The 12,489-nt window shown below is 36.9% G+C and overlaps 1 protein-coding gene across 1 annotated transcript; it reads left to right on the top strand.

Annotated features, from left to right (window-relative positions):
- Positions 1–3,175: 3,175 nt before the first annotated feature.
- Positions 3,176–10,488, top strand: LOC311286409 (uncharacterized protein). The gene is made up of 2 exons (XM_084402622.1): positions 3,176–3,631; positions 6,754–10,488. Exons 1-2 carry the CDS (start codon positions 3,620–3,622, stop codon positions 7,741–7,743), a joined length of 1,002 nt encoding a protein of 333 aa, XP_084258748.1. The 5' UTR covers positions 3,176–3,619; the 3' UTR covers positions 7,744–10,488.
- The last annotated feature ends 2,001 nt before the right edge of the window (positions 10,489–12,489 follow it).

The following is a 12,489-nucleotide window of genomic DNA, read 5'->3' as shown; positions in this document are numbered from 1 at the left end:
GATTAAAAATCTCATGTAAGGAAAAAAAGCAAAACAATATGACTACATGGTTTAATGGAAGAATACGTTTAGGACTAATCAAAATATGCTGCCACTTAAATATCCAGTTTTAACAGGTTTAAAGCCTTGGAATAGTGTATCTTTTGTCCTCTTTGACTTTCACTTCTAGCCATTTGAAAAGCAATCATACTCCATCTAGTGGTGCAGAGCATCATCACATTCTCAAAGCAGTTGTGCTTTAAGATGGTTTAGGTGATTGAATACACACACCACATGAATTGAAGTTGTATTGTATTACTATAAATATTATTTATTAATAGCTTTTTGCTGTGGTAATGAATATGACATTGTTGATGTGTTTGGTCTTGCCGTTATTGCTGCTGTTATTTATAGCTACTGCAGAGCAAGTACGTAACTTGCCACTGCCGATACACACACGGCACGCTGCTGTGAGTGACAATGAAGATTGACAATACATGCTAAGTAAACATCAAGCAAAATCCCCCCAACATGGAGAAACAAGTGAGATGCGTCTGATCACTTAGTAAAGTAGCAGTACACTTCTCAACAACACACATAGGCCCGGTTTCACAGACAGGGCTTAGACTAAGCCAGGATTAGACCATAGATCAATTAGGACATTTAAGTAATTTTTATAAACATGCTTAGAAAAAAACATTACCGATGTGCATCTTAAAACTAAAAAGGCACTGATATATTTTTAAGATCAGTCAGTGCAAGTTTATTTCAGTGGAAACAGCTCAGACTTACATTTTAGTCTAGGACTAGTCTTAAGCCCTGTCTGTGAAACCAGGGGATAGTTTGAGAACGTGGACCACAATCAAGGTGTTTTTTTTTTTTTTTGTCAGAAAATGACAAATATATATTTTGTTTACCACAATGGTGCTTATCTACTGTAATGAATGTGATCTTTCCTTTATTTACAAGTTTCTCTGCTTCATAGGCATTTTGTGATTTATGAATCTGTAATCTAAAAAGTTAATAAAAATATGATTTTTTTCATACACTAATGAGAGAGTTTGAAATGAAAAAACAAACAAACAAAAAAACAGCTAGACAGACTCTGAGAAGAAGGAATGAACAAGGAAGCAGATGTTGCATGGATGTCTTGAGCAATCAAGTATTTTGTTCCAAACACTTTAAATGTTTTAATAAAACTGAACTAGAGATTTTGTAGAATTATCAAAGGGGTTTACAGAAAGTAAATAACACTGTGAAAAGTTTTACGATTTTAGAAATTTGAATTTGACAAGAACCATGCTAAAATGAAACAATATGCTAAAAGTACAAAATACACGGGACAAAGCGAGCATTAAATATCATGCTACAATAATGCTAAAAAAAAACCTCTTGCAATTGTCAAATTAGCTGAAGGTCAGCAGTCTAATTTCAATAAGAACAGAAGACTAATATGCTTTTAAGTACTGTAACAAGTGTATTTCCAACATTATAATTATTAGTCTTTTTGAGAGTGTTGTTAAAGGTACAATATGTAAGATTTTTTGCATTAAAATATCCCAAAATCTCAAGGCCAGTGTTATATATTTTGTTAAGCTGATTACTTACAATATCCCAAATGTTTCCAACTATTTTTAAATCGTGAGAAAATTGCGATTTTAACCAAGGAAACGGGGCGTTAGAGCAGGGGGGAGCTGGGAGTCGCCAGTCAATTGCGTCATATCCGCGTTACCCTCGGTTTCCGCTCGTACTGCGTGGAGTCCTGGACAAATGCGGAAGTTGTAGTTGTAGCGTCTATCAAGCAACAAACGTTAGCTTGTTTCGTGCTGTCGTTATGGGACACAATTATTCTTTACCGACTGCAGCTGGTTCTGTCGACAAAGACAAGTCCCATAAACGTAAACGTCAAAGTACGGGTATTATTGCTTTAGGTTTGTGTTTAGTTTATTGACATTGTTTATCACGTCTGGTGTTTATGTCCATGTAAATAAATATAGTGTGGCGAGCAGGACGAGGCTGAGGGCCGTGAGAGAGCGGCATGAGAGATACGAGGCCGGTGGTGAGATTACTGATGACCGCGCACCGGTCTCGTATCTCTCACGGAGGAGCGGAAGCATAAAGGGGGAGCGACGACAGTGAAGAGCGAGAGAGGACAGGCCTGAACTTGTGTTGTGTTGTGTTTTATTGTGACAGCAGTCGTCCGTGAGGGGCTGCTGTCTTTTACTTTAGTTTAGTTTTGTATTTGTTTTATTTTTATCATTAAAATGTGTCATGAATGTTCGCCGGTTCCCGCCTCCTTCTTCCCATAACATCTGAACTTCGTTACATATAGCATGTGTTATACATAAAGACGAATCAGCATTTTGGCAAATGATGTGGGTATGTTCGAATGTACTTTTACAACAATTGTTTAGAACACGTAAAACTGCGCCGCGTTATCACAACAATGAATTCGACATACAGTAACATCTATGATAACCAATTTAGTATTAAACCTTACTTTTCTTGCGGTTAATTCATTTTAATGAAATAAATGCATGTCATTAAATGCAACATTTATAAAAAATAGAACTTTACCTCATCCATGAACATGATTTTTCAATTCCCGTCTGACTGATTTACATCCACGGTGGAGTTGAAAACGACAGTTCCCATCATTCCACGCTCCTTCACATCGTCATCAAGCTACGCCGTTGTTGTTGTTTGGAATGTAGCGCCCTCTAGCGGCAGAAAATCTTGCATATTGTACCTTTAATGTGATTATTAATAATAATTATGAGGTTTTTTTTTTTTCATTCACAATGTAGTGAACAGAGAGTGAGTGTAAGACTGAAAGATGATATAGATGATCATTGTCTTATTGTTCAAATATTTCTCATCTGCAGTCCAACAGATTCATATTCTGAGAACCACTAAACCTGATCACTGAGTAACAAAAAGCTGTAAAAAATAAAATAAAAATAAAATATATAATTTCAAATATAAATAAAACTAAGAACTACTCATATCACAGTCATAGATCATAACTCAATAGGCTTCATTCACTAGTGTTAATGGCACAATAATGAAAACACAGAAAGCTTTCATTTGATCATCACTGAATAACCACATGAATAGTGTCACGAGCCACATGAGAGTCAGTCACATGAATCCCCATTACACAAACACCATTAAAGATTTAGTTTCAGAGTGATTCACGGACACATAAAGATAGACAGTTGCATGGCTACAGACCATGCAGGATATTTGGCATGCGCAGGAAAACCACTGTTTGGTCAGAGAGAAGCTGCCCGAGGCCTAAACATCCTTTAACGGGCTAAAAAGCAGCTGGGTTAAGATGAACTGATTATCTTTGGCTTCGTTTGTATAAAATGTTGCATGTTACATGCATTGTTTAGCTTGTTTTGTAATACAGTTAGCTTTATTTACTCTTTATCATTTTTGTATATATTTGTTTTGAACTGACACGTTTCCTGTGTGATTACGTAAGATAAGTTAAGTTTCGTGTCTAAAGAAAAGCCCTCATGGGTGTGGAGGTCCTCAGAGGGAAAGCCTTTAAAAGCCAGCAGCGGATCTCTCAGTCGTCACAGGACAGAGCAGAAGAACATCACACTTCTCTTGAAAACATAAACCTCACCAAATGGCAAACGCAGTAAGTAGGCAAATCTTTTCATTTGACATTAAACTCATCAAAATAATATAGCGAGAACCAAAATGTGCTGAATGAATTGTACTGTTGTTAATGCACCCAGCTGTCATCATTTTACAGTATCGCAGCATTTTTATTATATGTGATAATATGAAAATTTCTTAAGTTAATTTAACTGCAGTTTTACAACAAAATAGTTTCAGCTGTTAGTGAATAGGATGTGCTATGTTGTACATGCTCTTGATTTTTAAACTGCTGTAGGCACACAGTTTGCAGATTGTTCAGACCTCATATTTATAATTCACCGTAACATTTCAGTCAGAACAAACAAACATACAAAAACGGATGTAGTCTTTGTGAGTGATGCCAAGCACCACACTTTATCACACTATTAAAGCTACATTATGGAATTTTTTTCGCTGCTAGGGTTCGCTAAACTCTTACAATAACAGAGGCGTAGGTTGATGATGCATTTGCTTTAAATGGAATTATGGATCTTGTCATCAAGCTGATGGATCTAATAATGTTTATGAATGAGTGAATACATTGATGTTTTTATCATGACTGTGGTATGAAGCAGAGCGCGAGTGCTAATGAGAGACAGATTATCAGCACCACACGCGAGTCCCGCAGATATAAAGGAATAAGGACATTTCATTCTACCGAACTACACGCAAGTGCTTTATTACTACTCACACAGGCCAGTTTATTAGACAAATTAAACTTGTGAGGTAACGCAGCGCTGTTTCACTTGGTCTAACAGTTACACTATCACACTAAACTGCATTTGAGTGTGTTGAATGTTATTCTATGTGTAAGTTTGTTGGCTGTATGAGACTAGCAGTAAGTTAGATCAACATTAGAATAACATACAGATTATATTCTATCATTTCATCATGTTGAACTATATAACATTGGTTAGATTTATGTACATTTGCTCACCTGTCTAATAAAGTATGCAATACTCTTGACAAGTCGAAGTTAGTCACAGACGCTAGCTCTCGTCATCTCGAAAACGCCACGCTGATATTGACGCTCGTTTTAGTTCTCCTTTTGTACTGTGGTGAGATCTGGTATTTCTCTCATCCTCCTGAATAACCCCTAGTATCGAAGTAGCTAGGTAGTCTTTTGCTGCCAGGTCAGAATAGGATTAAATCCTCACTAGCTTGTTTAATTTATACCAGTAAATCTAGGTGTTGTCCCTACAGTCTCGTGAAACAATAGCAATCATTGACAACTAGGCATATGGATCAAATTCATGCTTAACCTCCAGCAGAATTGTTCCTGGAACCTTTGTTGTTCTGGGTCTGTTGAACTGTCTTTGTAAGCTGAAGTAAAAACTTAACAGTGCTTGTCTTTATGAAATAAAAATGTATGTAAACAAAAGATGAAAAAAAACTGGTTACACAATGATTAATATTTGTAGCAAATCATCAAAAAGTTACAGGTTATAAAACTTCAGCTTATCTAATCTCAACAGGGCAGTCCTGAATGAGTGGATATTACAAAGGCTATTTACCTTATAAGCAGTTCAAGCAATAGAAAAAAAAAAAAGAACTTGTTCTCATCTGAGGTTTTTCAAGTTATAATAATACAGCAGAGCAATTGAAGCAAAATGAATTTTAGTTAAAGAACTGAGCTAGAAGAGAACTAATTTCTCCCCAGGGATGCACATGACATCAAAATCAGAAATGCAACCACCAACAGTCAAAAAAGCAGTCATATATATACGGAACTGGGTTACATTGTTCCTATGCAGTTTCTTGGGTTTTTTCCAGAGGAACTAAAGCATGTGACATCAACCTTCTATTGCCTCAGTCAATGGGGTTTTTGGTGACAACATTGTCACCCTTAAATGGGGATTCTTCCGTCCTTTTCATCCTCTGCGCTTTGGGCCTTTGTGTAAGTGTGTGTGTGCGTATGTATCTGGAAGTGTATTTGTAGGTCCAAAATATCTATCAAAATTCAAATAATTTCCTACAGTACCAAAGTCTGCTTGCCATGGTCCATAATGTATGAACAAAACAACAATAGCGTGAGCGTGCCACTAGGCGTAACCCAGTTGTCCAAGTCTGTCGCCATGGTTACTATGGCAGTACGAGCGGAAACCAAGGGTAATGACTGCATTGACTGGCGTCTCCCTCACACCTGCTCACACGTCCCGTTTCCTTGGTTAAAATCACAATTTTCTCACGATTTACCAATTGTTGGAAACATTTAGGATCAAGTAAGTAATCAACTAAACAAAATATATAACACTGGCCTAGTGGTTTTTGGATATTTTACTGCAAAAATCATACATAGGTCAGCTTTAACCAGTAGCGGCTCCTGGCCATAAATGTAGGTAGGGCAGATTCTGGGTCTTAGCGCTAGTTTATGTTAAACATTTTGTAAGCTTTATATTCTAATTGCTGAACACATCAGACACACTTTTGGCAGAGGTCTAATGTCCTTGCGTTATTCGGCCTGAGGATGGCGCTCTAATAATGATTGACATACTTTAGTACAACAAACACATATAATGTAATCTTAGAATTGCCATATGTAGTATTTATTGCGTCCGAATGTTGTTTAGAATATTACAAGTTAGGAATTCCAGCGAGGAAAAAAAACATCCATTTCTCAGAACAAACACAACAGAACTAGTGTATATAAAAGCTATTCACATGAGTATGTTTAAACTAAAGGGTTTATACTTTCATAAATTTGATACGCTACTCCACATAGGAAACACAGACATGGCAACTAGTAACTGACCTGATGCAGACACATATCTGGTCTGATAGTGACTTGGTCTGGAACAAGGTTTAGCCTACGTGAGGAACGTCTCATGAACATAAGCAGGGCAGCCAGAAATCTTCCCCAGTGGCTCTCTATGAGCGCGCACTGCAGTTCCATTCTTCACCACAGATTTACTTTGGAAATGTGTGGGGCGCTGTAGAGCTAGGGAGGGCTCTGCCCCGCTTAGTATCATATACATGCCTGCCGAATCCATGCGCTACATTTTAACATATCCTGCTCACTTTATGACTTTTTTTTATTATTCAGTGTATATAGAGGTCTATGTTTGGTTGAATGTTGCCCCACCTGCCCACACCTCAACTTACTGTATGTTTTCTTCCCAGGCAATATTCAATGAAAGAAGAAATACTCGACGAGCAATAGAATTAGTCTGTGAAGGAGAATACATTGAAATAAAAGATCTGAAATTAAGAGATAACATAAAAGGAAAACAAATTGATCATTATCTTTCAAAAAACATCCCACATTATCCAACTCCTGTTGAATTTCACATCACGGAAGTGGCTCATGTCACTAAGAAGACAAAGCTTCCACAGATTTTGAAGTCAGAGGGATTCAAGGGTCTTGATCAAGATTTGCTTTCATGGTGGAGCCTGAAGATCAATGAAGCGGATATAGAAGCCGCTGAGGAGCGTTTCCTCGAGAGTTCATTCCCAGACAGAAGCAAAGAAGAAATAGCAGCTCAGCAGCCGTTCCTGAGTGAATTCACCACGTCACCAGCATTCATAAATGAAACCTCACGCTACGGCAACTTCCGCTTCACGTTTCCTCTGACTGAACTGATGGAGGCCTACAAGAAGCAGATGTGTGAGGACGAAGAGCCGGTTCTCAGGGTATACAAGACCAAACTTTTCAAGCAGGAGATTGAGTATGTTGTTCTCGTTCACAGCCCTCAGTTTAATGAGAAGTTTAGTAAATATCCACTGCTTACATCCAGCACATTGGCTTCTTATGAGGGAAATCAGATCATCTGGAGAGCACAAGCCATTTGTGAAACCCACAAATGCCAACTGGAAATCAATGGAAACCAGGCTTCCTTTCAAAAACTTGAAAGAAAGAACCAAGAGTTTTATGTGTGGGATCAGCTTAGCCTCGTCTTTCACGTCAATGGTGTCCTTACCTTCCCTAAAAGAAGGCAAGGATGCCTCAGTTGTTGTGAAATTGATCCAAAAGTAAACCTTTCAAATAGAGAAAACTGCTCTTCCCTTGATGAGGCTAAGAAATTCCTCAAAAGCTTGCCTAATGATGATTTTGAAAAAGACGATGAAAAAGAACAACATAAAAGTGAGGAGATTAAAACGGAAGTGGAATAAGAGTGTGCCAATTTTGTTAGAATGTTAACAGATTTGTGACATTGTAGGGTTTTCCCTTACTATCAAATATGTTGTGGTGAGATGGGAAATAAATAAGGTAAACAAATAAAGGGTGGAGGGTCATATGTATTACTTGTCTTTAAAAGGCTGTGATGAGATTTTTTTTTATTTTATTTTTTACTTTGAAAATGTCTGGATATTGCATGATGTGGTTCAAAAATGAATACATCTAAATAACCTTTTAAAAAAGACCTAAAGCTCTAAGTCATTCTTTCACCGATATGTTTTACACTATAACATACATTAAAATAAAGCTTTTACTTTGTATTGTTGTGCTGCCAGTTACCCAGCATGCCTTGCGACTTCTCCCTGTGTAATGTGCAGTATTGATAGTTGTCAGTAAAGCATGTCCTGCTTTCATTTGAGGAAAACAAGACAGACAAACTTATAATTAGCAACATCTGATCATATAAACCCACACATGATGCCAAGCTCAGATAGGCACATCTATCAATTCGAAGCTCACGGAGCTGAGAAGATCAAAAAGATAAAAATTTTTTTTTTTTTTTTTTCAGTTTTTTGTCTTATTTTTGTTCTTGTACTATTTGATTGTTCTTAAGTAAGTAAATAATGTATTTGTCTACATTTTGGGCTTTTATTTATGTTGCCTACACTGTAAAAAAGAAAATGTAATTTTACAGGTAATGGTCTGTATTTTACAGAATTTTACCGTTTTGTCATTATACAGTGAATGCAGATATTTGCTGTAATTTAAAGGTCCACTATTAAATTTACAAGTAATTGCTTGTATTTTGGTTTTACATCAATTTTACGGTTTTTAATAGGAACTTGTCTGTATTTTTACAAAGTAATATTTTACAGATTTTTTCTGTGAAATTAAAAAAACAAAGAAAAGAAGGTATAACTGCAGAAATCTGCATCTATTCAATATGTTGTCCTTACAGATTATTAAGCATGTGGGGGTTAAAGTAAGTTTTTTTAAGGTTAAATAATAGTATTTGTACATACAGTAGCCTACCCTACATAGCTACAGTAGGCCTGTAATGAATTCTTTTTTATTGCATAGGCTAGTCTTTTAATCTTGTCTTGCAAATAGATGCTCATTTTGATAATTATTTCATTGTCTTATTCTCCCATAATTTCATGTAGGCCTATATTTTATTAATATTTTTCCAAATCTCCGTTGCTGCACATTCAGGGCACATGTGTGTGTGTGTGTGTGTGTGTGTGTGTGTGTGTGTGCGCGCGATGACCATAGACAGTATATTTAAACGGCGATGACGCAGATTCAAATTCGCCGCCATTACGTTTCCGCTGTTAGTCCCGCCCACAACGGTTAGCTGATCAGTCGACTTTGGATCTGTGTCAAGGGCAAGTGGGAGATTTGAATTCAGTGAGTCTACTCTCTCGTGAAGTGGATTGTGAGGTTAACAGTGGTTCAAAGCAATCTTATTCTTTGAGAGCAGTCGTGAGCAGGAGCCCTCCCACTAAGCATAATTATGTCCGAAAGACGTCTTTTCAATGTCTTGATTACAAAAATCGGATGTTGAAATGACGTCCACTGAGGAGCCAGAATGAAAGTTTTTATGACGTCTTTTTTTGACGTGTTCTTGACGTTTTGGCCCAGATCCGGCCCACATCTGGCACACGTGGAAAGATGATCTGGCCCACATGCAGCGTGGAATGACGGCCCTTGGGCGGCTCACTGTTTGCCAGATCTGGGCCACAAGCTGGCCATAGCAATGCCACATGTCAGCCAAGAGCAAATGTCTGATAAACAATGCCACAGCCAGTTATTTTACTTTGAAATGTGTGTTCTGTGTCAGGTTGCCAATTTAGCCAATAGTATTTCTCTACCACAGGTTGCCAGTTGGCAGAAAACACAGCATATTGCAGCCATAGAAGCTACCGAACAAACTGGGTCAGAGATCACAGATTCTAATCTACATAAAAGCCTCCGCACTCATCTAAAAATCATATTAAGCATATTGAAAGATGATATCACTCATCATAAATCAATAAATCAATTCATGAACTTACAGTGTGTATACCTCCTCGCCTTTCATTGTCAATAGCGCTTGTTCCTGTTGCATGTCTTCAATCTGGAAACCCGAGTGAGCGTGAGTCTGAGGAGGAGGGGGCCGGAAACAACTCTCTCCAATATTTAGAATTTGGACTGCAGTACCCATTGCAACCGCTAGCTGTCAGTCTCACACACTGCACCTTTAACCAAAACTCGCATCAAAATATAATTATCCAGATTAAAAATCTCATGTAAGGAAAAAAAGCAAAACAATATGACTACATGGTTTAATGGAAGAATACGTTAAGGACTAATCAAAATATGCTGCGTTTAAATATCCAGTTTTAACAGGTTTAAAGCCTTGGAATAGTGTATCTTTTGTCCTCTTTGACTTTCACTTCTAGCCATTTGAAAAGCAATCATACTCCATCTAGTGGTGCAGAGCATCATCACATTCTCAAAGCAGTTGTGCTTTAAGATGGTTTAGGTGATTGAATACACACACCATATGAATTGAAGTTGTATTGTATTACTATAAATATTATTTAATAATAGCTTTTTTGCTGTCGGTTACACCTGACCTACCTATAGTTAAAACTGTCTAAAATTAAAACATGGGCACATTTTGTGAGGCAGAGAATAACCTGTCGAGATGTACTACTACTGAGGTAAAAATATTAAAAACATAATAAGTGGAGCTGGAGAAGGTGTAGGGCAGAGGTCACTAATAGGCGGAGCACAGTCCGGATCCGGACCCAGCCGCCGTTCTGTCCGGACCCGTACCAATAACCCATAAATTATTGAGAATTATTGACTTTTGACGGAACGTTTCTATTTTAACCGCACAGCTTTTCTAGCATCTATGGTACTGGTTTAGCCGGGCCCAGGAAACTCACAGACCAATAGCATGCGTTGTAAATCATGTCATGTGATGCTACTCGAGTCAGACAGTGAGAGATACACACACACACCAGGGTTTCCGTTGTCCGGTAATTGCCGGACATTGTCCGGAAAAAAAAAGAAATGTCCGACAAAATTAAATGTCCGGCTCACTTTTCTCACTAAGCAAGAGAAAGTGTGGAAGTGGGATATAAAAGGGAAAGAAAGAGAAAAAAGCTGTGTTAAAGCTGTTCAATTGTTAATGTGTTGAGATTGTTTATTTTAAAATGTGTTTAAACTTAAGATGTGAAAGGTAGTTAACTAAAAAGTAAAAGGGAAACTCAAGCTATACTTTTTATTTCATTTTTCTAAAATTAAGCACTTTATTTTGAGATGCACATTTTTAAAAAGCTCTCTGTTGTGTTTTATTTATTTATAATTTATTTTTAAATGCAACCTTTATTTTATTTAAATTGATAATTTATTATTAGAGTACTTATTATTTCCCTACAGCTCAATATATAAACTGACAATAAATATTGATGAAATATTATTAAATTTGTACTTTCATTTTATTTGACAGTCGTCTCTTGACTAGGCTACTTACATATTTTCATACAACTACTAGGCTGTGGCACTGAATGATAACACAAGTTAGTCATTGTGATGTTGCAGACCTTTGGTTGCTGAAATTTTTTCTAACTGGACCTCTTAGAATTTTAATTGAATACCCCTGGTGTAGGGTTTCTGAAAACACACTGCAAACTGCTACAGCAAACAATAGGCAAGTATTTGAATGTTGAACAGCGAGGTCATTGGCTACTGATACAGCAGGAACCAATAAGCGGTGCCCTATAAAGAATGATGTAATTGCAAGAAGATTGGGTTAAGCACTTATCAGCCTGTGCCATCTAGAGTTTCAAGTCTCATGCATGGTAATGAATATAACATTGTTGATGTTGTTGGTCTTGCCATTATTGCTGCTAATTATAGCTACTGCAGAGCAAGGTGTTTTTTTTTTTTTTTTTTTTTTTGCCACTGCAGATACACACACAACACGCTGCTGTGAGTGACAACGAAGATTGACAATACATGCTAAGTAAACATCAAGCAAAATCCCTCCAACATGGAGAAACAAGGGAGATGTGTCTGATCACTTAGTAAAGTAGCAGTACACTTCTCAACAACACACATAGTTTGAGGACGTGGACCACAATCAATACTTAGTGCTAGAGGTGTCATCACAAAACTATCATTATTGCTAGAAAAATGTGTGACAACCCTTATGGAAAGAAAATATATTTCCATATATTTATGATCAATATAAAGAATGCTTGAGAAATTTAAGGCAATCAGTTTCCACAGACTGTAAAAAATACTGAAAACTCACTTCAAAAAATAATTTGTGTTATATAGTAAATATATTGTCTTTTTTTTTTTTCAAAATATGAAAATCGCCAGTTCACCATGTATTATTCAATATTGTAATATTATTGCATATATTTTTCAAAATATTTAAACCATTTAATATATTGATCATAAATATATTTTCTTTCCATAAGGGAAAATCTCTATGAATTCAGCCAATTATCCTTTTATAAGAAACAGATGAACAGGGATGCATTTACCAAAATCATTGTTAGCAAACTATGATCGCAAGTTCTGTTGAGTTGTGTTGGTATCAAGGGAATTTGTGACCATGCTCGTCTTTGGGAAACTCTCCCCAGAACAGCAGATCATACCTCATGAACATCAACACCATCCATCTTCATCTCTTCCTCAGTCACTCTCATGGCACTGTTAATGAATCATTTCATCCATGT

The sequence above is a fragment of the Rutilus rutilus genome (genome assembly GCF_951802725.1).
Source record: "Rutilus rutilus genome assembly, chromosome: 2".
Lineage (NCBI taxonomy): Eukaryota > Metazoa > Chordata > Actinopteri > Cypriniformes > Leuciscidae > Rutilus > Rutilus rutilus.
This window is presented reverse-complemented; position numbering and strand designations above follow the sequence as displayed.